General features: G+C 46.0%; 1 protein-coding gene across 1 annotated transcript; it reads left to right on the top strand.

Moving 5' to 3' along the window:
* The first annotated feature begins 2560 nt into the window (after positions 1–2560).
* On the top strand, positions 2561–25792 carry LOC115384664 (cornifelin homolog B-like). Its single transcript, XM_030086907.1, has 4 exons — positions 2561–2566; positions 13278–13284; positions 25019–25164; positions 25410–25792. The coding sequence occupies exons 1-4, from the start codon at positions 2564–2566 to the stop codon at positions 25545–25547; spliced, it is 294 nt and encodes a 97-aa protein (XP_029942767.1). The 5' UTR covers positions 2561–2563; the 3' UTR covers positions 25548–25792.
* The last annotated feature ends 234 nt before the right edge of the window (positions 25793–26026 follow it).

The following is a 26026-nucleotide window of genomic DNA, read 5'->3' as shown; positions in this document are numbered from 1 at the left end:
GAGGATCAGTCAAAAGGCTTTTTCCCTCACAAGTTCAGCTCCGCAGGGAGTCTGAAATACACGGGACCGTACCCCCCACCTACTGATTATGGTTTTGAGCGTATGTCGCGCCCCGAACAGATGAAATTTCAGGAGTGGTATGATTCGGTCTCTCGCGGTGTATTCGACTTTGAGAAGGAAGCTTTGTTTTACTGCAAAAACGATGTCCAGATTCTCTTTGAAGGGTGCGTTAGATTCAGAAATCAGTTTCTGAATGAGACAAAAGTTGACCCGTTCAGTCAGATAACTATATCCTCAGCCTGTATGAAAGTTTTTCTCACAAACTTTCTACGTCCTCGCACACTCGCCATTCCTCCTCCTGATGATTACCGTCGTCAGGTCAAAAGTTACTCTCACGCTTCTATACAGTGGTTGGAATATGTGTCACACAGCTGGGGTGTTTTCATTCAGCATGCTCTAAACAGAGGCGAGAAGCAAATAGATCCTTACTTTGTTGACGGGTTTGCAAAGATCGATGATGTGGAATGGGTTTTTGAGTTCCAGGGTTGTTTTTTCCACGGCTGTCCGATTTGTTTTCAGCCGCATGAAACATGCCCTCTGACCGGGAAGCCCTTTGAAGAGCTGTACACAGCTTCAGAGGAAAAATTACACCGGCTGAGATCCGTCTACGGTCTACAGACCTGTGTGATCTGGGAACACGAGTGGCTGGAGATGAAAAAATCAGATCCGCGAGTAGGCGAGTTTCTGAAGGAATTTGACCCTCCCGAACCTCTCTCCCCCAGACAGGCTCTGTACGGAGGCCGTACGAGTGCGCTGCGGCTGCGGTACACAGCGGGTGCTGGCGAATCTGTGCATTACGTGGATGTAACTTCATTATACCCGTACGTAAACAGCAGTTGCGCTTATCCTTTAGGCCATCCTACCTTAATTCATGAAGATTTTGACGACCCTCAAAACTACTTTGGGTTAATTCGAGCCGTCGTTAACCCCCCGAGGGGTCTCTTTCACCCGGTGTTACCTTACAAATCTTCCAGAGGTAAACTGCTGTTCACTCTCTGTCGCACCTGTGCTGAGATAAATAACCATATGACCTTATGCGATCATGATGAAAACGCCGGTGCATTGACAGGGGTGTGGGTCACTCCCGAATTCAACAAAGCTCTGGAGCTCGGGTACAAAGTTGCAAAAATCATCGAAATTTGGCACTTTAGCGAGCGTAGCGACTCTGTTTTTGTAGGATACGTGCACACTTTTCTGAAGGGGAAACAGGAAGCGTCAGGCTACCCGGCTGTTACGTTACCCCCCCCCTTTAGATGTTATAGATGGCCAAGCTAGGAGCGGGGGGGGGGGAAACGCAACGCTTACGCGCAGGCCTACTGGCTGATGTAAATGCTTCAGGTGGTGTGCGGACGAAGCAAGGTGCAGCACAAAAGAGTTTGGGTGGCCTTTTCCCCAAAGGAAAAGGGAATTTATATAACAAAAGAGAATTAAACAGAAGCAACGTTACAAACAAACTCACAAGATACAACAAAAATGCCAGAATGCAGCCAGCAGGCTTTAAACAACAAAACGTTAATGAGCCTAAACAAAAAAATCTGGCAAACAGCAAAAATGGGGAGAGCTAATGGAGGGCAGGCGGACGTTAGGAGAAGGGCCCTATGGGCGGTGCCACTAAACACAAAAACCCTAAACTTCCCCTACACCTCGACCCTGTGACCCTAACTATCTTAACCAGTGACTAGCCCTAACTCACTAACTATGCCTGAACCTTACCTACCTGCTACAGAAGATCGTGGCAGCCGCCCACACTTACCTAGTGTGTATATACAGAAAGTCACCTACGTGCAGAAATGTAGACCCCGGGGTGTCTTACCTGGAGCCCTTCTCCAGGGAAGAAGACAATACCGAGAATGGGGTTGACTACAAAACACACTAGGTGGGGACAGGCAGGGTTTAACAAAAATAAGTCCTCAAATAGTAGCTTTGGCTGAGGAGGGCAAAAAAACAAGATGTCTCAAACTTTAGTCAAAGCGTCAAAAAGCTCTCCAAGAGATTCAGTGATCTCTCTCTCACAGACAGACGGGCAGAAACACAGGGTGCAAAACAATATATAGGGGCAGGACTGGAGGTTGATTGGTTGATCGGCTGATGGGATGATTGGCGACAGGTGTCCAGGATGGCTGCTGGCTGGAAAGGTGAGGTCTTGGCTGAAGGCTGGGAAAGGAAGGAAAAACACCACAACTGGACACCTGGGGGAGACAAACAGGATCAAACCCATGACACACAAAGGCAGCAGCCGTAACACCCCCACCCTTAAGAGCAACCCCGTGGGTTTGTGATAAATACAAGATCCAGGACCCCTCTAGGTTATCTCTATAACCAAAAATCACCTTGACAATATATGTAAGGTAATTATGAATATAATAATAAGCAAAGTTCAATAGCTTACCTAAGAGTGGGCCCGAGAAAGGGCATCAGCGACCACATTCTCCGAACCTTTCTTGTGGCGTACAACCAGCGGCACACCCTGAACCATTAATGCCCAGCGCATGAGGCGCTGATTATGGTTATACATGCGGTTCAGGAACACCAGGGGATTATGATCAGTGAAAACCTCAATCTCAAATGGACTGGAGCCAAGATACACCTCAAAATACTGCAGCGCTAGAAGTAAAGCTAGCGTCTCCTGCTCGATGGTGGAATATCTGGTCTGGGCCTGGGTGAACTTGCGGGAAAAGAAACAGACGGGGTGATCAATTCCTTCGGCATCTTCTTGAACAAGAACAGCACCAGCACCAACAGCACTTGCATCCACATGCAGCTTGAAAGGTCGTGCAAAATCTGGAGCACACAGAACAGGAGAGCTACACAGCAGTGTTTTGATGGACTCAAATGCAGATTGGCACTCACCAGACCAGTGAAATGGCACAGAGGGACTCAACAGACCAGTGAGGGGAGCTGCAACAGTAGCAAAGTTACGACAGAATCCTCTGTAGTAGCCAGCCATACCAAGGAATCGGCGCAACTGTCTACGGGTTGCAGGAGCAGGAAAGTCAGCAATGGCAGAGATCTTTGCTGCTATTGGTCTCACCTGACCACGGCCTACCTCCCTCCTGAGGTATGTGACTGTGGCCTTTCCAAACTCGCATTTAGCCAAGTTGATCGTCAACTGGGCATCGGCCAACCGCTGGAAAACTGCCCTCAGCGATGTCAGATGCTCTGTCCAGGTAGTAGAATGGATGACTAGGTCGTCTATGTAGGCGGTACAGTTCGGGACATCACCTACAACTGTATTAACGAGACGCTGGAAGGTTGCTGGAGCATTGCGCATGCCGAATGCCATCACTGTGTACTGGAGAAAATTGTCAGGAGTTACAAAGGCAGAGATGTCAGAAGCTCTAGATGTTAGTGGAACCTGCCAGTAACCCTTTAATAAATCCAATTTAGTGACGAAAACAGCATTTCCAACAGTGTCTACACAGTCATCGATGCGGGGCAAAGGAAAAGAGTCAGGGACTGTGACTGCATTTACCTTGCGATAATCTGTGCAAAACCGGCTGGTACCATCAGGTTTAGGAATCAGCAAACAGGGGGAGCTCCATGGACTAGTACTGGGAATGGCTAAACCATTCTCTACTAGGTACGCAACCTCCTGCTGCATGATCTTACGTTTACCTTGGTTCACTCGGTAGGCATGCTGCTTAATCGGCGCTGCGTCATGAACATTTATGTTGTGGGACAGAACTGAAGTGCGTGTGGGCACATCTGAAAACAAACTGGGATACGAGTCAATAAGTTTCACCACATCATCCTGCTGCACTTTACTTAAGTGGGTTAAATGTTCTCGGAGAGAGTTTAACACCTCCGAGTTACTTAACCTAGCGCACTGCTGTGGCTGAGTCCGCAGGTCAAGGCCATCATCAGCATCAACATGAGCGGTGACGTTCAACACAGGAACAGGACCACCACGAGAAGGCTCTCCACCTCTAGTGAGATACAGTTTAAGCATGTTAATATGACACACTCTGGTCTGACGTCTCCGGTCGGGCGTCTGTATCACATAGTCCGTGTCACTGAGTTTTTCCTCCACCACGTATGGACCACTGAAGCGGGCAGACAGGGCAGAACCAGGGACTGGCAACAGCACCAAAACTTTGTCACCTGGCTGGAGAACTCGTGGAACAGTTGTTTTATCATAACGAGTCTTCATGGTTTCCTGGGAAGATGACAACGCTTCCTTAGCTAAGGCACAAGCTTGATGCAATCGCTCTCTCACTTTGCTGACATAATCCAGCACCCTTCTTGGAGCTGGATCTGTGGAGATCATTTCCTCTTTCAAAACTTTCAATGGGCCTCGCACCGTATGTCCAAAGACCAACTCTGCAGGACTAAACTTAAGGGATTCCTGCACAGTTTCACGGAGACCAAACAACACAAAGGGAATACCTTCATCCCAGTCCTTGCTGGTGTCCAAGCAGTACTTGCGGAGGGTGGACTTCAGAGTCTGGTGCCATCTTTCCAATGCCCCCTGACTCTGAGGATGATAGGCACTTGACACTTTGTGAGTTATGTTCAGGGTTTTGAGAACCTGGGAAAACAACTTTGACAGGAAATTGGAAACCTGATCTGTCTGGACTATCTTTGGTAGGCCAAATGTAGAGAAAAATTTGGTGAGAACAGCAATGACAACTTTAGCGGTTATTTTGCGTACTGGAATGGCTTCAGGGAAACGGGTAGCGGCACACATAATTGTTATGAGAAACTGATTACCTGCTTTTGTTCGAGGCAGTGGACCCACACAATCCACTATGACGCGTTCGAACGGCTCTGCCATGACTGGTATTGGGCAGAGAGGAGCTGGGGAGACAACCTGGTTAGGTTTACCCACAATCTGGCAGGTATGACAGGTCCTACAATGTGCAGCTACATCTTTCTTTAACCCCGTCCAAAAGAAGTGCTTAAGGATGTGGTCATAGGTTTTTGTGACACCTAGATGACCGGACCAGGGGCTGTCATGGGCTAGCGCCAACACTTGAGCACGGAACGGCTTTGGGACAACAACTTGCTTCACAGAATCCAAAACCCTGTCCGTACCCTTCCTAGGCATCCAGGTACGCAACAAAAGACCATCCTCTATCACATAGGCTACCTTCTTCTTAGAAGCCTCTTCTGAGCTTACCACTGCAGAAACACAGTTGGCTAAGCTAGGATCCTGCTTTTGAGCTTTTCTGAGAGTATCACCTGTCACTGGGAGCACTAACTCATCAGTTAATGATTTCACCTGCTTAACCGAGTCTTGGTTCTTCACAGGGCTGGAAGGTGACACTTTTTCATCAGATTGGAATAAAGGACAAAGCACAGTATCCTCTAATCCACATACTTCTTCCCCTAACCTCCGTGACTGGGCACGGGTAAACACACAAGCAGGGAAGGCAGATGGGAAATCTTCTCCCAGAGTGTCTAAACACGCCGGTTTATTGGGAGGAGCAAAGACTTCAACCACAGGTGACACCAACCCACCGGCGATATCATTTCCCATGATTAAAGACACTCCTTTCACAGGGAGAGAGCTCTGCAACGCAACCTTAAACTGGCCACTAATCAACTTTGAGCGCAACTTAACAGAATGTAGTGGCACCGGCACATGTCCCATTTCAATTCCCTGTAAGAGTACACTGTATCCACAGGAAGAAGCCTCTGACCAGGGCAACACGTCAGCTAGAATCACTGACTGCGCTGCTCCAGTGTCACGCAGAATGCGAATGGGCACTTCCTCAGAACTGTCACATAAAGACACAGCCCCAGGGAATATGAACGGTGCATAACTGGGATCTGGAGAGTCAGCACTCCCACCAGGTACCTCAAGTGCACGAACAACAGGTTTAGTTTTGACCAGCACCACAGGCTTTTTACTGTTGGGTGAAGAGGGAGACCTTTTCTCCGCCTGAAAGCGTTTCCTACAGTCTTGAATTAAATGTCCCACTTTATGACAGTAGAAACACTCACGAGTACCTGTCCCTTTTGAACCAGAAGTGACTTGAGACGGACCACACTGTACAGGAGGCGGGACAACTCTCCGTGTCTCCACACGAGGTGATGTGAACACAGTTTTGTGGGTCAAAGCAAACTCATCAGCCAGTACTGCTGCCTGGGACAATGTAGTGACTTTTTGTTCATTACAGTATACAACAAACTTCTCAGGGACACAACTTTTGAATTCCTCAAGGAGGTTGAGTTCTCGAAGGGAAGCGAAGTCTGTCACTTTGCTAGCCTGTAACCACCGATCATATAATTGCTCCTTCTCACGGGCAAATTCAACAAAGGTTTGACTCGGGGCCTTCTTATGCTGACGGAATTTCTGTCGGTATGCTTCTGGGACCAGTTCATAGGCTCTTAACACTGTAGCTTTCACCTTGTCATACTTTAAACTGTCTTCTAAAGACAATGCAGAGACAACCTCTTGAGCTTTACCAGTGAGTTTGCAGTGTAGCAACAGCGGCCATATCTCCTCAGGCCACCTAAGAGCTGCTGCTATACGCTCAAACACTCCAAAGTAAGAGTCTACTTCAGACTCTCTGAAGGGTGGAACAAGAGAAATATTTTTGGTCACATCAAACTGGTCGGGTGGGCCGGCTGTGGCGAATGCCGAGGGGCTGGAGACTTCAGGCGTACGACTGCCCGACACTCTGGCATGAGCCAGAGCTACCTTCTCCTCCATCTCCACACACCTCTTCTGGACCTCAGCCTCCAGCTCCAGCTTCCTGAGCTGCAGTTTATGCTCATACTCGGCCCTCTCTCTACGCTCTCTCTCACGGTGTTGCAACTCAAGAGAAGCCATGCGGAGACGTAACCGAGCTTTATCAGACGTCTCAGGAGGGGACAACCGGGCTGGGCTGAACCGAGGCATGGTCTGAGGGATTGCTGGAGGGGCAACCAAAACGTCTGAGGCAGCCAACAAGCCGGGAGTAACAGGCACGACCGGGGGAACCATCACCTCCGGCGAAGCCTGCGCATCAGCCTCCAACTCCAGGTCAGGCTGCGGGAGCCTACCACTACCAGGGGAGATTTCCTCCACCCCAGGGAAAGGAGCAGAAGACACCACCTCAGGCACCACCACAAGTACACCAGCCTTCACCAACTCTTGTTCGACATGCTGCTTCAACTCAACCTTCAGCAAGCCCTTAGGCAGTTGAATAGAAAAGTGCTCTGCAATGGCCTGTAAATCTGTGACACGGCATCTATCCAACAGATCCACTGACGGGGTGTCAATAAACAGTTGCACAATGGACTCCGCCATAGCAACAACCAAAAACAAGGCCGCCGCACCACCAGAACCACGGCACAACAGTACACCTACACACAAACCTCCGGACAAATAAGAGTTTCCCGGACGAGCCCCCACTATGTTACGTTCCCCCCCCTTTAGATGTTATAGATGGCCAAGCTAGGAGCGGGGGGGGGGGGGAAACGCAACGCTTACGCGCAGGCCTACTGGCTGATGTAAATGCTTCAGGTGGTGTGCGGACGAAGCAAGGTGCAGCACAAAAGAGTTTGGGTGGCCTTTTCCCCAAAGGAAAAGGGAATTTATATAACAAAAGAGAATTAAACAGAAGCAACGTTACAAACAAACTCACAAGATACAACAAAAATGCCAGAATGCAGCCAGCAGGCTTTAAACAACAAAACGTTAATGAGCCTAAACAAAAAAATCTGGCAAACAGCAAAAATGGGGAGAGCTAATGGAGGGCAAGCGGACGTTAGGAGAAGGGCCCTGTGGGCGGTGCCACTAAACACAAAAACCCTAAACTTCCCCTACACCTCGACCCTGTGACCCTAACTATCTTAACCAGTGACTAGCCCTAACTCACTAACTATGCCTGAACCTTACCTACCTGCTACAGAAGATCGTGGCAGCCGCCCACACTTACCTAGTGTGTATATACAGAAAGTCACCTACGTGCAGAAATGTAGACCCCGGGGTGTCTTACCTGGAGCCCTTCTCCAGGGAAGAAGACAATACCGAGAATGGGGTTGACTACAAAACACACTAGGTGGGGACAGGCAGGGTTTAACAAAAATAAGTCCTCAAATAGTAGCTTTGGCTGAGGAGGGCAAAAAACAAGATGTCTCAAACTTTAGTCAGCTTTTGGCTGGAAAGCTTTTGAAGGGATCTGTCTCCCGTCCTGACAGAGAGCTAGATATTCCACATCGCAATGTTGAAAATCGAATGGGCACATTTCCCTCCGCCCAGTAAATGCGTTATGGTTGACCAACCCTAGAACCACGTATTTAGGCATCGTGCCTAGGAAAAGATTCTCCTGATTGCATACTCTCGAGTTTTGTGGAATCGAGTAAGTTTTCACATTGATTCTGGATATCGGGTAGAGCGCGTTACCTTTCATCAGGGCCGCTGCATGTCCCAGACGCACTGCTGGGGAGACTGTGACCTTTTTCACAAACAGAGAGGCGCCTAGTATTTTTAATTTGAAATCAGAATTGTTCGGAGCCATTAAACAGAACGCATCACTGCCTCTGGTCAGCTTGATCCGTATGTCTACGCTGTTTAATAACAGCCGTTCGCAAAAGAAAATGTCGGCGTGTAGAGGGCCCATCACGTGAAACTCGCTAGAAGCTGCACTAAATTTCGCCCTCTCGACCAGACCTCTGTTGGGACCGTCAGCTCCGATATTGATAGAATTCATAGCCCTAAAAGTATCTTTGTAAAAGAGACCTGCTGTGAACTGGCTTTTCAGAGATGCGTCTGAAAAGTTCAGCAGGGTTTCGATGATGGCTCTGTACGGATGAGTAGCGCTGGATTGAGAAATGAGTCTGTCACCCAGGGTCACATCCACCTGTGAGAAGATGGTGTTGACGGGGTAGTTAATCACCCCGACACCCGCATCCCGAGCCAGATTTGTCCCGTCCCCGTTAACAATCTGCAATCGTAGATGAAGGAGGGTGTTGGCGAGATCCAAATACCTATCCCCATCGCCGGGGATAAAAAATTCAACGGGACCACCATCTGTCAGCGCAGATATCGGCATAACCTCCAGATACTGACTCTGCTCGATAGAAAACTGTGTAGCCGGAGCACCGAATAAGTCCAGCTCTGACATGGTGCATTCTTGTGATTTTGTATGCAAAAGAGCCATGGTTAGGAGAATATGTCGTCGGACCTCCTTCTCTTTGGAGCTCTTCTCTGCACTGATTTCTTGCTCCCTTTTGTCTTCCGCTTTTTATGCGTTGCTAAAAGACGCCCCGGCGATCGTTTTCCAGGTCTGCGTGCCAGAAGCATGAGTCCCGATCCTGCCTGATCCTCTGCCTCCGGTTCCTGGTTCCGAGTCACGCGTCTCACGACGTGTCCGACAACATCAGAAGCAATGTTTTTAGCCGCCGATTTTAAATGAGGCCTCGCAATGGCGAATCCTCTCTTGAACAGAGGTGTAACAAAACGAAATAATTTTGAAAACATAGACCCTATCCCTCTACCGTACATCATAGGGGCTCCATTAAATCCTGGTAAATCTCCTCCCACCTGATTTTCAAAATAATTCACAAACCTGTAAATGTCAGGTTTAGAGTATAACCGTGTCATTTTTTTTTCTTTTTTTTCCCCCGTGATACAGTTTTATAATAAAAAAAATCGGAGCAACACCTCACAACGAACAGTTACCCTTGTAGGATGTCTGGTACTGAGCGATATCTTTGCGGGTTGAAGAGTTATATAGACTGGTTTTCAGGTTGTGGGTCTGAAGTGAAGCGTAACAATAGATTTACCAAAGCTGAAGTTTGCTGGTTTGTTCTGATCCGTTTTTATCTGGACCTTGATATTTTCAATATGCTGTTTGGCCACTGGTAAATAATAGGCGGGGTTGAAGCGCTGTGTGACAAACTCTCCGAATGTACCCTGGATCTCAACGCTTCTCAAAAGCGGAGCGTAAACGTCCCCTACCAACTGCGGGCGAACCACATCGCTGTAACAGTAAAGATGATAAAAACCAGCCCTTAAATCTACGGGATAGGGAGCTGTCTTTTCCTCAAAATTGAACCATTCTCCGGCTTTGAGTCCGATCATGTACGCCAAAGGTGGGTAGAAACATACATGGATTTTACCACTTGCCAGGAAATCAAATTTCTTTAGGTTGTGATTAAATACGGGAACAATATCGGCATAGACTTTTTTAAATTGGGCTTCCAGCTCCAACTTTAATGGGTGTACGCTGTTGAAATGTCCTCCCTGAAAATAATGACGAGAAACTTTGCTCTCTGTCCCAGGTTCTCGAGGCTTCCGCCTCCAGTCAAAGTAAGCCTTCTCATGAGGTACGTTATACCATGTGTGTGGATAGGAAATCTCTGTTAAAGCGACCTCCCATTCTCCTATTAAGTCAATGTGTTGTGCTAAATCTACACGGAAACTGTCACTCTTATTATCTTTGAAAACTTCCAAGCTTGCGTTGGAGTGTAGAGTGATGTAAAACCCCTTATCCATCGAACCGTACATGATGGAATGATGGTCTGTGTAAGCGGTTGAGGCTTTTATATATCTTTTAAATCTGCGGCCTTCACCCAGCTGTTGAATTTTTCAGGCCAGTTTTTCCACCGCACCAAGACCTGCTTTTCCCCTCTCACAGTACGTTTATTCAGAATTTCTTCTACGTGATATGTCCTGTCTCCAGCCATATCCACTTTCTGAAGCTCCTGCTCATAGAATGAACCTTCAATCACTTCGCCGTCATAATCTTTAAGTTTATATACCATCGGAGTACGTGGAATGCATTCTGACACCGTAAAAACTTCGTCCGTGAAACTCTGTTCGTATTTTTTATCGAAGACCCCTCGCAACTTGGATATTCTGACAACATCGCCCACCTTAAATCCTACCTTAGATTTTTGTTTGCTCTTGTCTCGTGGTGTCGGCGTACCGTACAAATTGTGAAACACACGGCGGGTATTTTCCTTAGTCACATCAACCGGACGCATTTTTATACTGCTGTGGTAAGTGTTATTATAGCTTTTTACTAAGTCTGGTAGGACTTCCATGTACCGTCTAGTGTTCTTAGCAGTGAAATATCTCCACATTCTGGTCTTTAACGTTCGGTTAAATCTTTCAACCACGCAGGCTTTTAGATCACTGGCTGTGGCAAAATGTATGATGTTGTGTTTCCTCATCAGAATCTTGAAACTTTTGTTGAAAAATTCTCTTCCTGCATCAGTCTATCGCAAAGGCCTGCCTGAAATTGTTTGAGAGGTCTTGTAACAAAAACTCTGTTCCTTGGAAAATGTACCCTAGCCGGTTTATGCAGAGTATAGGTGTCTTGAGATGATAAAAAGTCTTTCACATCTTCCACCCTGACTTTCTTTCCCGTCTCATCTTGAACCGCTTTATGAAGCCGCTCTACCCCGCCAAAACTACCAGGATGATTCGGCTTGTAATATAACCTCTTCATGACACGTTTCTCCGCCATCTCTAAGTACAGTATAAATTCACCCCCCTCTAACCGTCTGTCTGGCTCCGACTCATCCCTTCAGACGTGTCAACACCTAACCCGTCGTAAAAACTTCAAAAGACCTCAGACGGAAGGAAGTGGGGGGGTGGGGGTGGGGGGGGGGGGGGGGACAAATGCGCAGTGGACATACGCTGGACAAATGGTGGACAAATGGTGAGGGGAGGGGTTTATTGGGGGGCCATAAATCTTTCGGCTTGACCTATAATATCATCCATACTTTTTTAGTGTTTCAATGAGCTGCCAAAGCTTGCATGTGAAGCTGCAGCACCTGCTGGGCCGAGCATCCCACCCATCAACAGGAACCACAGTCTGTGGGAACTGAGGTGGTTTTAATGCACGTCAATACTGACAAACTGAAAAAAACAAACAAAATAACAAAAAAAAACACATTATATTGTCACAGTGTGAACTATCACAAGCACAGTTGGTTGCATTTTACAACACCTTTTCCTTCTGTTTTAAATGCATTTGTGAATCCAAATGTAACAAAGAAGCTCTTTTCAGTCACGTTTCAACTGTCAGTGTGAGAAAAATATCATGCTGTCGCTTTAATTTCACTTCTTAAAGTCTCGTCACGTGGATAAATTCTGCTTTGATATGAACACAAAGAGAGAAACACACAAAAAAGTTTTTATTTTGGTGACATCCCATTTAAAATTGTGTATTATTTATCCACAACATAAATAATTTAATTTGCAGTAAATTGCAGACAAGTCTCTCTACAGCTACACCTGTGCTTCATCATTTTTATGATGAAAAAAGAGAACTGGATGAGCTCCAGTTCAGTTCTAATTTTACTGACGTCTATTTGTTAGAGTGAATCACCATCGGTACCAGTCCTGGTGCAACACTCAGGACTACTTGATAAATTTGCCCTGCAGCATCTGGGCTGACCTGAATTCAAACTGAGGCGAGGAAGTGGCAGAATGAACCGACCACAGCTAAGAGCTGCACTGAGGGGAGGTTTAAAGCCATACTCACTCCCACCACAGCACGCAAAGAGTCTGAACTTCAATTACTCACTCCTTTTGTTTCAGTATCAATAGATCAATAGTCGTTTCAGAGATAAAGTGTGTGGGTTCTCCGGCTTACTCTCACAGACCAGAAAAACATACATTTGTGTCTGATTTGTGGCTGTAAATTGCCCATTAGTCCATCTTTGTTGCTCTGTGATAGAGCAGTGATTTAGTGTGGTTTTACCTGGCCCTTCACTCTGAGTTAACAGAGATACACTCCTGCAAGTCTGAACTGGAGAAAGCTGGATAGAGATAAATGGATACACCAATATACTTTATTTTTTTGTTATGTGCAATCTATCTGCATTTATTTTTACTGAACAGTTTTGGAATTATTACAGCCTTTATGAATTATTTGCTTGTACAGAATGTAACCTGTCTCCTTTGATAAATGCAAATGATTCAGTTTATGTGATCAGAATCATGTTCAAAGTCAATGATCCTTATATGATTGATGGATAGTTAAAGTCTAATTTTACCTGGTAAAAATGACAGGAATACATTCCATTTCCAATGAAATAATAAGAGCACATCAGAAAATGTTGTTATAAACATCCAAACTGTTTCTAACGTTTCTATTTCAGAAGCACAAGACTCAAAAGGAAAGAAAAGATTGTTTAATGGTTGTTTCAGATCAACAAGTATCCACACACAAAGCCAGCTCATTGTATCTAAATATAACAGGAATCCTTTGGAGAAAGATTGCTTTCAGTAAATGTGTACAATTTACTGTCTTCTGTGTGAACTGACAGAGAAAACCTGTTTAGAGTTGCAATAATGAAGCAGATGAAGTGAGAGGATGCTGCTGCCACCTGCTGCTCTCTGAACTGAAACACTCTCTTATCTGACCCAGATCCTTTCAACATGTTGAGTGTGTTAACCTACAATCAACCACAGCTCCAATGTGGTTACAAAATGCAATATATCAGTCAAATGTGTCATTTTTTTTACCCTCAAAACAGCTAAAAACATGACTGCTATTCTAGAAACATCAGCTATTTCTTTAAAACATTGAATATATGCGTTCTGTTTAGACCAGGTTGGACTCAAATGTTTGACACACCTGCTTTAATGTTTAAGGTGGATGTAATCCACAGACCTTCCATGGTGTTTGCCAGGGGTGAAAGTAAGATAAGATTCTTGCAGGAACTGTGCAACTCAAAAAAATGTTTTCGTTTGTGCGCAAAGCCACAATATAAGACAGATATTGATAAATCCTGCTCTTTTTTTACATCCTTGAAAGCATAATGCTTTTTTAATTGTTTGAATGTTGTTTAGAATGTTTAAATATAATACATATTGTGACGGCAGCAGTGACCTCTTCACGATGGAGGCAATCGACAAGGACTGCTGCTCTTTAGCTCATTCAAAGCTTTTATTGTTGTAAGTACTAATATACACTGGGAGCATGTCACTCACACATAACAATGCTGGCATAGAGGCCATATCACTCTCACACCGACCCTTCTCACTGTTGGTCCAACATAAAGTAAATGAAACTTAACAAGAAAAACACCGGAAAAACGGCATCAACACATAGAAAAACAATAACTTAACACACCTACAACAAAACGAAGTACATTTTAACACATTTTAACACAAAATACATCTTGAAACGGCCCGAACAATCCCCTCCCATGATGCCTTGCGGCACCAAACAGTATGGCGGCCCCCGGTGGCGCCTGCCGCCGCAACAATATATACAATATATAATATACAGTATGTTGTTTTTAGTTAAATGGTTTTTTAAATTTTTCTTTGCATTTTTGATCTGTCCTGGTTGTCTCTTGAGACGGGGACGGGGGGAGTGTCCTTACATCACCTAGGCAACCAGCCATCCAATGAAAAGAACGCATTGAGTTTACCTCACTTCCACGTGTGCTTGTTTGCGGAAGGAGTGATGCTGCTCGCGTGACAGAGAGATGGAGAACATTTTACGACGCGTGAACCCTCACAATTTATTACTTGTGGATTTATGTTTTGTTTATTTTGCAAAAGTGACTACCCTGTTGTCTGCAAAAAACACACCACAGTGGACATTGGATTAACGTTACGCTACAGCGAGAGACTGCCGCTACAAGCTGCAACCTGTCACGGTAAGCGAGTGCTCCAGTGCTCGTCAGGCGCATTAACCTTGTTCAACACGTCACAGAAGATGTAGTCTGGAGAGGAGTTTTATGTATTCATCAATTTTACACTTATTTTGGTAAAATTTGCTTGAAAAAAGAAAGGGCTCGCTTTATATGCATGAGTGAAAGTTGCTTTTCAGAGGCGTTCCGGGGCGTTCCTGTAGAAGAGGCCAGTATATTTCTTCCTGGCACGGCGTTCCGGTGCGTTCTGGCTTACTTTCACCTATGGTGCTCTGCGCAAAATCGGATTGTGCGCCTCCCTGCTGGCATATCCAGGCCAACAGACGGAAGAGGTCAGTGGGTCAAAGAGGAGACTGAGCTTCCTCCATCCCCACCGGGGTCATGTCGTACGTAAGGGTTGAGAATGTTGAGAAATATTTTTCAAGTTTGTCTAAATTGCGAGATTTGAGTCATTCCTCAGGAATTTCACTTAGTGTGGAGATTGATATCTTATTAATAATCTGTCCATCCATCTTCTGGAGCTGTCTTCATCCAAGTTAGGCCCACAGCTGGAGCTGATCCCAGCCGACTGTTGGCAAATGCAAGGTTACGCCCTCCACAGGTTATTAATAATGTTATCTTCACCTGCCAGAATTTGTCAGAAAGTTGCAAAGATATTTAAAAAATTAAATCATTGAAGGGACAGATTTAGTCTTGAATGAGTCGTACAACAACATCCAGATTTTTTTTTTTTTTTTGCGTTATTTTGAATAAAAATCTTACTTTTGAGCTGATGGTAGAATAAATCCGGTCAAGTAGAATCAGGACATGTGTTGCAGGTCAACCTGATCTTCAAGCACATATTTTGTAGTCATAAACTGTCAAACAGCTATCTGACTGAATGCCATCCTTCATAAATCAGCTATCATGAGTCAGCATGCAACAACAGGGGTTAAATATCAATGACCGGCAGTTTGTCAGTCAGTTTTGGCTCTGGGTGATGACACGTGACACTGACTGAGTCTGTTAAAAACAACACGCAGCTTTAATGAGGCCTGATTGTTGAATTTGGCCAAAAACCACCAAGCATGTTCCTGCCTCCTAATACAGCTTCAGATGGTAAATGAAGATGAATATTTATACTTTTAGTCATCGTATGTTGGGGCAAAATGAGAAATCTCACTTTTGATTGTGCAGAGAAATGAAATCATAGTTCTGTCTGTCTCAGTCGATTTCTGTGTGGGTGCAGTGTTTGAGCCGCGAGGTGGGATGGGGAGAGGGCAGCCAACTATTCAGCCATCTTTTATTGCCCCCAGATTCATGTTACTGGCTCCGCTGCGGAGGAGCCACACTTGAAAGGGACAGAGCGGTCACCTGATCCAGGACAACGTGCCTCCGCTAACCCCGGCCCGGCGGGCCAGGCATCGGGGCGCCTGTGACTCCCAGCACCTCAATAATGCCATTGTCCCGACAGACACAGACAGAAACACACCGACACGCCCATTAAAAGGCCCGAACCACAACAGGCCGCGGCCCGGTTTGTCATCTGGCCTCTCCGCCCCATTCCACAGGCACGACTGGCCGAGACAGATGCTTATCACACGAGAGAAACACCCACATCAATCAAACCCTGCAAGAAACCCTGCATGAAGCACAATAGTATGATTCAGAGCTGCAGGCAGAACGCTGGCCACTGGTCATGGAACCAATAATCTGAGTCCTAATGAGGATGAATATGTGGATCATCAGTACACAGGAAGTGAAAGGAATGAGCTGTGGGTACACACACACATACACACACACACACACAGTCTTTATCACTGGCTTCATGAGCCAGAGTGTGTTTTTACCCAAATCAGAGCCAGTGTGTGCAGGAAAACTCCACTCAGGAGGATTTATCATACACTGAAAGGTGGCCGCCGGCTCTAATAGATGGCACTGTACCGGCAATCGATCTGCAAACAGCAACACGTTTATGTTGCTGCTTTTTTAAAGAAAAATCTAATCTCAGAAGACATATTGAACGTATTTGTAACGGGCGTTCAGGATCCCTCCATCACTTTGGAGGTAAAGCTTGAAGTTTGAAAGGAAAGTGACGTTTCAGACCTAACGGCCCTGTTCTCCACAGATCCAGGTGGTGGAGCTGCCCAGTAAGAACCCGGTCTGCACCCTCCTGCCAGAGGCCAAGCTGGGAATGGTCATGTCCATGCAGCTCTGGCAGGTAAGCACGCCTCAGGTGCCATTCTAACCATCGCTGTCGATGTGTTTTTAACCACCCTGTCTGCCAGTGTGCGTTTCAAGTTCAGCAAGTTGACTCAGACAGCCAGCGGGAGGAAACGCTTCTTTCTTTAATGCTCAGCTGAATGTTTGCTTTCACTCACCTGCTTCACTGAGTAACACAACAACCAGACACACAACAATAGAAAAGTCAAAAAGAAATCCACATGTGAGAAGCACGACATGATTTACGGCCCAACAAGTCATTCTGCGCCGTTTTTCCAAGCATTTCTTCTCAGCTGGCAGCGAATCCCAAGATTGTAATTAGAGTGTTTGGAAGGGCCGGCGGTTCACAGCCATATATCAGCCTGCAGCTGTACATCCAGCGCGATCTGGGTAAAAACTTTGCTTTCTGTTTGGTAAATGCTGTTGAAAGTTTTATTTTCCTCCCATTAATGAGACCCGATAATTATTTTTATGGTTAATTGTCAACTGCTTTGGTTTTTGGCTTCGGGGACTTGGAGAATCCGGGTTTCAGACTTTCGCGAGCCTGCGGACGGTTTTGAATACATTTTATGGGATGTGCAAGTTTACAGGAAGCAGAAATGAGAACACAGCTTCTCACAGGAGGCTCTCCTGTGTATGTTTAATGCTTCATTAAACACACACAGGGCTGGTGGGGGGCTGGTGGGGGGAAAGGAAATGTTCCTATACAGATATCCGTTACTCTCAGCTCATCGCCCTGCTGCCTCGTGGCGACGTGAAGGAGGGAGCGGGAGCGAAACCCAGGCAAGTGATTGGTTCCTCATGTTGAAGCGGTGGCGGCCGCAACGTCGACCAGGCTTTTATTTTTACCGGAATTACTCCGCAAGGACATGACAGAATGTTGAATTTATTCATGATGCCGCATCTTCTGGTTAAATCTGATCTGATAATCATACAAAAATCTAGCAATTTACATTGCATAGGATTCAAAATAAACTAGTCAGAGAGGAGTCTGTGCTCTACACATTTAATAGATAGCCTGTCCAATGAGAAAATGTCATTCTACATCAATATGTCTTGTTCTTGTGATGGCCTTCATGAGAAATGTTATCACATTAACCTGTTCTGAAAATATGAGGCCTTTCCAACAGCATTGAGTTCGGCGCTGCAGATATGTTTGATCCATTTGACATGATTCACTCAGGAAAATTAGATTTACGATGTTTAGTCAAACTGTCTCTCTACAGAGTTGAACAAAGATCAAGATCACATAAACACTGAGTTATGCAGAATTTTTCTACAACGTTAGCAGCAGGAAAACTATTTTGAATGAAGTTTTTTTCTGTGTTACCTTTATTATCAGTTGGTAAGAGCAGTAAAGATCCTCATACTAAAATGAATGGCTGGATAGATAATTTAGAACGTTGATTAAGATTAAAATATTAGGAAAAATTAAATTCTACCTTACATGGAGGCTGATATTCTGCTGGGGTTTCCAACGTGATGATGTCACTGGTTGCCATGGCACCGAGCAACTTGCCTCTTCTTCTGCTGTGATGACATCACAGCATCAAAGTGAACTCAGGGGATATCAGGCCAGAGTTCTACTGCATGTCACTCAGTCCGTGTCTTGACACAGAACAGAGGAGAGCGAAGAACCAGGTGTTCCCACAGCGAGACAGCGAGCGTTTATCACAGCGAGAGTTTATCACAGCGAGAGTTTATCACAGCAAGAGTTTAGCACAGCGAGAGGTTAGCACAGCGAGCTTTTAGCACAGCGAGTTTTTAGCACAGCGAGGGTTTAACACAGCAAGCTCATAGCACAGCAAGCATCATGAGCGGAAAGGAGAAAGCGACCGCCCACAGGTCGTCAACAGTTAAGGTAATTTCTTTACTGCAACAGTTTTAAAAACATTCCAAGAAAAATATTTAGTAATAGACCACACAAACTCGTAGAAAACCAGAAAGTAATAAGCTTATGCTTTGTCCTACTCCTTTTCAAACATGCAAACTTTCCAGTTCCATTTTATTCATTGTTTTGTTTTTGTTTTCCATGTTCAAAATCAAACAGGAGCTGCAGGAGGCCTTACGTTACTACCGAACATTCGGTAACAAGCAGGTCGAGCAGTACGTTGAGCTCCACCATCGCTTCAAGAGCCTTGAGGAGGAAAAACAGAAGCTGCAGGACGAAAAGGAGGCGCTGAACCGCCAGATCAACACCTTTAAGTCCAGAGAAGAGCAGATGGAGGCCAAGCTCGAGGAGAAGGACCAGCTCCTCAGGGCAATGCAGGAGGAGGTTCCGATCTTGAAAACAGCGTTGGAAATATACAAGAACGACGCTGAAACGGCCCACAGCATGCTGCACCAGCTCAAAGAGCAGTTCTCCCACCTGACCAATGTGCTCCACTCCAAATACAAGCAGGGTATGAACCTCCACACAGAGGTAAGTAAAAATTACACGGAGGTCACAGACATGAAGGTCTGTGTGGAGAAATCCGAGGCTGACCTGGAGGAAGTGTTAGCCACAAAGCATGAGGAGCTGAACGCACAGAAGGTCGCTCTCCAACAGCGATATGAGGGGACCTCTGAGCACCTCAAGCAGGAAATAGCCTCTCTGAAGATGACTCTGAAAGAGTCCACCAGGCAGTGGGAGGACCGCCAGGCTGCAGAACAGAGGAGGGCTGCTGCAGAAATCTCTGCTCTACAGCAGAAGCATGAGGATGACCTGAAGCGCCTCACAGCAGAGAGAGATGCTGCAGCCACAAGCTTCATGGCCCAGAAGGCAGCGCTGGTCACCAAAAATGAGGAGCTCATTGCACAGACAGGTTCTCTTCAAGAGAGACATGAGAGGACCACAGAGCACCTCAAGCTGGAAATCGCCTCCCTGGGGACGTCCATGAAAGACTCCAGCAGGATGTGGGTGGACCGCGAGGTCGCAAAAGAGAAGCGGGTGGCTGAGGAAATCTATGCTCTGCAGCAGACGCACCAGGAGGAGCTGAGACTCCTCAAAGCAGGTAGGGATGCTGCAGCCACCAGCTTCACGGCCCAGAAGGCAGCGTTGGTCACAAAAAATGAGGAGCTGATCGCACAGAGAGACGCCCTCCAACAGACATATGAGACGACCACAGAGAACCTCCAGCAGGAAATCGCCTCTCTGAAGATGACCCTGAAGGAGTCCACCAGGGAGCTGGAGGACCTCCGGGCCGCAGAGGAGAAGCGGGCAGCTGAGGACAGAAAGGAGAAGGCGACCGGCCATAGTTCCCCAGGAGTTAAGGTAATTTCTTTACTGCAACAGTTTTAAAAACATTCCAAGAAAAATATTTAGTAGTAGACCACACAAACTCATAGAAAACCAGAAAGTAATAAGCTTATGTTTTTCAAACATGTAAACTTTCCAGTTCCATTTTATTCATTGTTTTATTTTTATTTTTCATGTTTAAAATCAAACAGGAGCTGCGTGAGGCCTTATGCTACTACCGCACCTTCAGTAATGAGAAGGTCGAGCAGAACATTGACCTCCAGCACCGCTTCAAGAGCCTTGAGGAGGAGAAACACAAGCTGCAGGATGAAAAGGAGGCACTGAACCGGCAGATCGACAAATCCAAGGCTGACCTGGAGGAAGTGTTCGCCACAAAACACAAGGAGACGAACGCACAGACAGATGCTCTCCAACAGAGATATGACAAGACCACGCAGCACCTCAAGCAGGAAATAGCCTCTCTGCAGACGCGCCTGAAAGAGTCCACCAGGGAGTGGGAGGACCATCAGGCCGCACAGCAGAAGAAGGCAGCTGAGGAAATGTCTGCTCTGAGGCAGAAACACCAGGACGAGCTGAGGCTCCTCAAAGCAGATAGAGATGCTGCAGCCACCAGCCTCAAGGCCCAGAAGGCAGCGATGGCCACAAAGCATGAGGAGATGAATGAACAGAGCGATGCTCTACGACGGACATATGAGAGGACCACAGAGAACCTCAAGCAGGAAATAGAGTCCATGAGGAACTCTTTGAAGGAGTCCACCAGGGAGTGGGAGGACCGCCAGGCCACTCAGGAGAAGCGGGCGGCTGAGGAAATGTCTGCTCTGAGGCAGAAACACCAGGATGAGCTGAGGCTCCTCAAAGCAGACAGGGATGCTGCAGCCACCAGCCTCAAGGCCCAGAAGGCAGCGATGGCAACAAAAAATGAGGAGCTGAACGCACAGAGCGATGCTCTACGACGGACATACGAGAAAACCACAGAGAACCTCAAGCAAGAAATAGAGTCCATGAGGAACTCTTTGAAGGAGTCCACCAGGGAGTGGGAGGACCGCCAGGCCACTCAGGAGAAGCGGGCGGCTGAGGAAATGTCTGCTTTGCGGAAGAAACACAAAGAGGAGCTGAGGCTTCTCAAAGCCGAGAGGGATGCTGCAGCCACCAGCCTCAAGGCCCAGAAGGCAGCGTTCACGCAGACCAACCTGGACAGCCGGACAAACCAGACCAAGACGGAGACCAAGATGCAGCTCAGTCAAGAGGAGTGGGAGAAAAAGAACAAGGCTCTTGAAGAACAGCTGCAGAGAGAGATGAAGGCGAGAGAAGAGACTGTTCAGCAGAAAGAACAGCTGCTGAAACGGTCTAAAGAAGCAGAGGAGGTCTGGATCGAGAAGGAGAAGACCTGGAAGCAGAGCGTCGACAAAATACGGCGGGAAATTCAGGTTCTCAGTGACGAGAACAACAAGCTGCAGAAAGTCGCCGCCATGGGCAACCGGGAGAAGGCCAAGATGAAGAAGGAAGAAGAGAAAGCAGAAAAACAGTTAGCAAAGAAACGCAAGAAATAGAGAGAGAGCAAAAAACAGGCAGGAAAGAAGCACAAGAAATGGAGAAAGAGCAAAAAAACAGGCAGCAACAAAACACCAGAAATATAGAGAGAAGAAAAAGTGCAGAACTTCAGACAAAGGAGAGTCTCCAAACATCCAGTCGTCTCACTGGAGGCTACAAACTCTTCCTTTGTCTTCATGAAGTTCAAATGTTGCACAGAAAAAGCAAAAAAATAAATAAAAAAAACTAAAATAAAACGTATGAGAACTTTAATTTTGTGATCTATTTAATTCAACAGTTAAAGCTAGGGTTGGCGATCTTGGAAAACTAGCATGTAGCACGAATGTAACATCTCCACAAGGCTCCGCCCAGCTCCCACCCCATTGGAGGAGCTCCGTTGGGAGCGGAGACGTGTGCGCGGTGCGCGCAGTGCGCAGTGCGCGGTGCGCGCAGTTCGCGCAGCGCTTTTGCGTCCAGTGCGTCCCTGGCGTAACCTGTCCTCAGCGCTTCGTTTCTTCATTTTTCTTTATTTGGACTACTCCAAGTTATGGCGCACTCACCGGTTAGTAAAGCCCCAAACATTCTTCTCCGCCATTCTGCAACGACGCTCCGTCCTTCTACGCGCGCACTGAACCAGGGTCAGGGCACGCCATTGACATGTACGCGCAGGGGGCAGGTCGAACGGCGAAGGGATTTGATTGGTTTAAAAAAAGGTGTCCCGTCAAGACTATTGGTTGCTGTTTGTCCCGTTTTACTCCTGCTGTAGATAGCGGATATTTTCCAAACTACTTTAAGAACACGCTATGAATTGCTTCCTATCGGGTCATAAAGATCATTTTAACCAGTATTTAAAAAAATGTATCTCATTCAAATGGCCACCCCTCGCTTTCAAGCTCGGGTCGATGATCTTGGAAAACTAGCATGTAGCACGAATATAGCATCTCCCCAAGGCTCCGCCCAGCTCCCACCCCATTGGAGGAGCTCCGTTGGGAGCGAACGCACTGGACGCGGAAGTGCCGCGCGCGCGCACGGAAGCGCCACATGCCACGCGCACGGAGTTTGTGATCGCCTCCAATGTTATTAACATTTCTGACACAACGCGCATCGGTGGGCAGCGCGCCCGCTCCGCTTCATTCTATTTTTCACCCGAGCCATGAGCGCCGAGAGCTGAAAAGGACACAACTTGCATTTGACATTTTTTTGGATCATCTTTGCCTTGTCTGAAGTTCTGTTTTTTTTTTTCCGACATTGTGAGCGTTTTAAAGTTAAGCCAAATCACCACCGAGATGCTGCTCTGTGATGGTGCTCTGCAGGGGTGAAAGTAAGATAAGATTCTTGCAGGAACTGTGCAACTCAAAAAAATGTTTTAGTTTGTGCGCAACGCCTGCGAGCATCATACAAGACAGATATTGACAAATCCTGCTCTTTTTTTACATCCTTGAAAGCATAAGGCTTTTTTAATTATTTGAATGTTGTTTAGAATGTTTAAATATAATACATATTGTGACAGCGACAGTGACCTCTTCACGATGGAGGCAATCGACAAGGACTGCTGCTCTTTAGCTCATTCAAAGCTTTTATTGTTGTAAATACTTATATACACTGGGAGTTTGTCACTCACACAAAACAATGCTGGCATAGAGGCCATATCACTCTCACACCGACCCTTCTCACTGTTGGTCCAACATAAAGTAAATGAAACTTAACAAGAAAAACACCGGAAAAACGGCATCAACACATAGAAAAACAATAACTTAACACACCTACAACAAAGCGAAGTACATTTTAACACATTTTAACACAAAATACATCTTGAAACGGCCCGAACAATCCCCTCCCATGATGCCTTGCGGCACCAAACAGTATGGCGGCCCCCGGTGGCGCCTGCCGCAGCAACAATATATACAATATATAATATACAGTATGTTGTTTTTAGTTAAATGGTTTTTTAAATTTTTCTTTGCATTTTTGACCTGTCCTGGTTGTCTCTTGAGACGGGGACGGGGGGAGTGTCCTTACATCACCTAGGCAACCAGCCATCCAATGAAATGAACGCATTGAGTTTACCTCATTTCCACGTGTGCTTGTTTGCGGAAGGAGTGATGCTGCTCGCATGACAGAGAGATGGAGAATATTTTACGACGCGTGAACCCTCACAATTTATTACTTGTGGATTTATGTTTTGTTTATTTTGCAAAAGTGACTACCCTGTTGTCTGCAAAAAACACACAACAGTGGACATTGGATTAACGTTACGCTACAGCGAGAGACTGCCGCTACAAGCTGCAACCTGTCATGGTAAGCGAGTGCTCCAGTGCTCGTCAGGCGCATTAACCTTGTTCAACACGTCACAGAAGATGTAGTCTGGAGAGGAGTTTTATGTATTCATCAATTTTACACTTATTTCGGTAAGATTTGCTTGAAAAAAGAAAGGGCTCGCTTTATATGCATGAGTGAAAGTTGCTTTTCAGAGGCGTTCCGGGGCGTTCCTGTAGAAGAGGCCAGTATATTTCTTACCAGCACGGCGTTCCGGTGCGTTCCGGCTTACTTTCACCTATGGCGTTTATACCTAATAAGAGTTTCACTTTTAATTTTGACATCTATTTATTATTATAAATGTAAACAGGGGCCCATCTACTGATCTGGTTATAGTAGCATTTGAGACTCAGAAGGCATTTGACCAGATTGAGTGGTGTTATTTATTTGAAGTTCTTAATAGATTCAGTCTTGGAGCTAAATTCATTGGAGTTAAAGTCATCTATAAAAATCCTTTAGCTCCAATCCTTACAAACCAGACAATAATGAGAAGACTGTTTCCCAGATTCTTCACTACTCAAAACAAAAGCTGCATACGTAATATATATTATCCAGAGATTTCACCGATGTGTGATAGGTGCCTATCTTCTACCCTTTTCCATACTTTTGCTTCATGCATAATGTTTAACGTTTATGGATTGATGTCTGCAGTATTGTGTCTGAATTTACAAAATGTCTGATCAAACTGGAATCTCTTCTAATCATTCTCGGCTTCATCTGAAACCTTTGAAAAACTAACTGTGGCACAACAGCGCTTTATTTTATATGGCTTTGTCACTGCAAAGAAAATAATTCTCACACTTTAGAAGAGTACAGCTGTACCCGATTTGTTTTGCAAGACAGACTTACTGTCAGATGTTTTTGGCCAAAAAAAGAACTTGTAGTTTCACAAGCTGATCAGTGTCATCTGGCTTCATAGATGAATAGATTTGTTGATCTTCATAACAGTGGAAGTAAGTGGAGTGTTTCCTGATAATATTCCCTATACAAAACATGTATATTGTGAAAAGTAAAACGCCCTAACACAGAACCCTGTGGTACTCCAGGTTTAAGTTCAGTCTGAGCTGAGTCATCATCAAACCAGTAAATTTCTGAGCTCATGAGCTTCTCTGCCTGCAGGTTGCTGTGGTTTCTGGTGTTTCCCGTGCATGCAGTGCCAGACTGCCAGTAAGCACGGCTGGTGTTGCCTCATGCCGTGCCTGGACTTCTGCTGCGTGGTGTCCTGCGTCCTCCGCTCCTCCATCAGAGAGCGCTACGCCATCCCTGTAAGGCCGAAAGCTTGTCAGCAGTGAATTTCTGACGCTTATCTCAGTCTGTTTACACCACCAGTGCCTTCAGGAAATAAATGAAGCAAACACAGATCTACACTTCCAGAAACTTTTATTCGTTTAAGTGAAAACGTCAGCATCATAGATGTATTTTATTTGACATTTACTGGGGCAGAGAACTGAAGCTCCAGGTTCGTGTCCATCGTCATGTGACTCCAGCTTATCTCACCTCTGTCCCGCAGGGCTCGTGCTGCAACGACTGCTGTAACATCTTCTGGTGTTACCCGTGTGTCTGGTGCCAGATGAACCGCGAGCTGAAGAGCAGAGGCCCGCTGTGGCGGCCCACTGAAACTGTGGTCACCACACAAGCCTGGATTTAAGATGCAAACTGTCTTTTTTGTGTGTTTTCTTTGCATTTGTGACGTTTAACCCATGAGGTCTGTTCTGTCATGGAGCCTCAACGCTTATGTTCCACAGTTCATTTCAGAGGTGCCTTGCAATGCTCAAAGAAGATGTTCGGTTCGTTTAATAATGCTGTTTAAACATGTTCATGCTCCACTTAAGTAATTGGACTCAATTAATTTGATTCTCTTGAAGTAATAAAAATATTTGGTTCAGCACAAAGGTTCACTTGTTTCAGTGGAAAGCTCTTCATGATGGTTGAAGTGGAAGGTTATGTCTCACAGAAGAGAAGAAGAAAGAGCCTTTGCAGGGTTTTTCTGGTGAAACACTTCTTCTCATCATGCTGGGAGAAACGGGCTAAAGACTCAAATCCAGCTCACCGTCTCTCCATACTGTCTATTCAGCAGTCAAGCTTCTGACAGGACAGGATGCTGCTGCTGCCACCTGCTGCTGTCTG

The sequence above is a fragment of the Salarias fasciatus genome, unplaced genomic scaffold (genome assembly GCF_902148845.1).
Source record: "Salarias fasciatus unplaced genomic scaffold, fSalaFa1.1, whole genome shotgun sequence".
In the NCBI taxonomy this organism is placed as follows: domain Eukaryota; kingdom Metazoa; phylum Chordata; class Actinopteri; order Blenniiformes; family Blenniidae; genus Salarias; species Salarias fasciatus.
The sequence above is the reverse complement of the archived record's forward strand: the minus strand, read 5'-3'. Positions and strand labels throughout refer to the sequence as shown.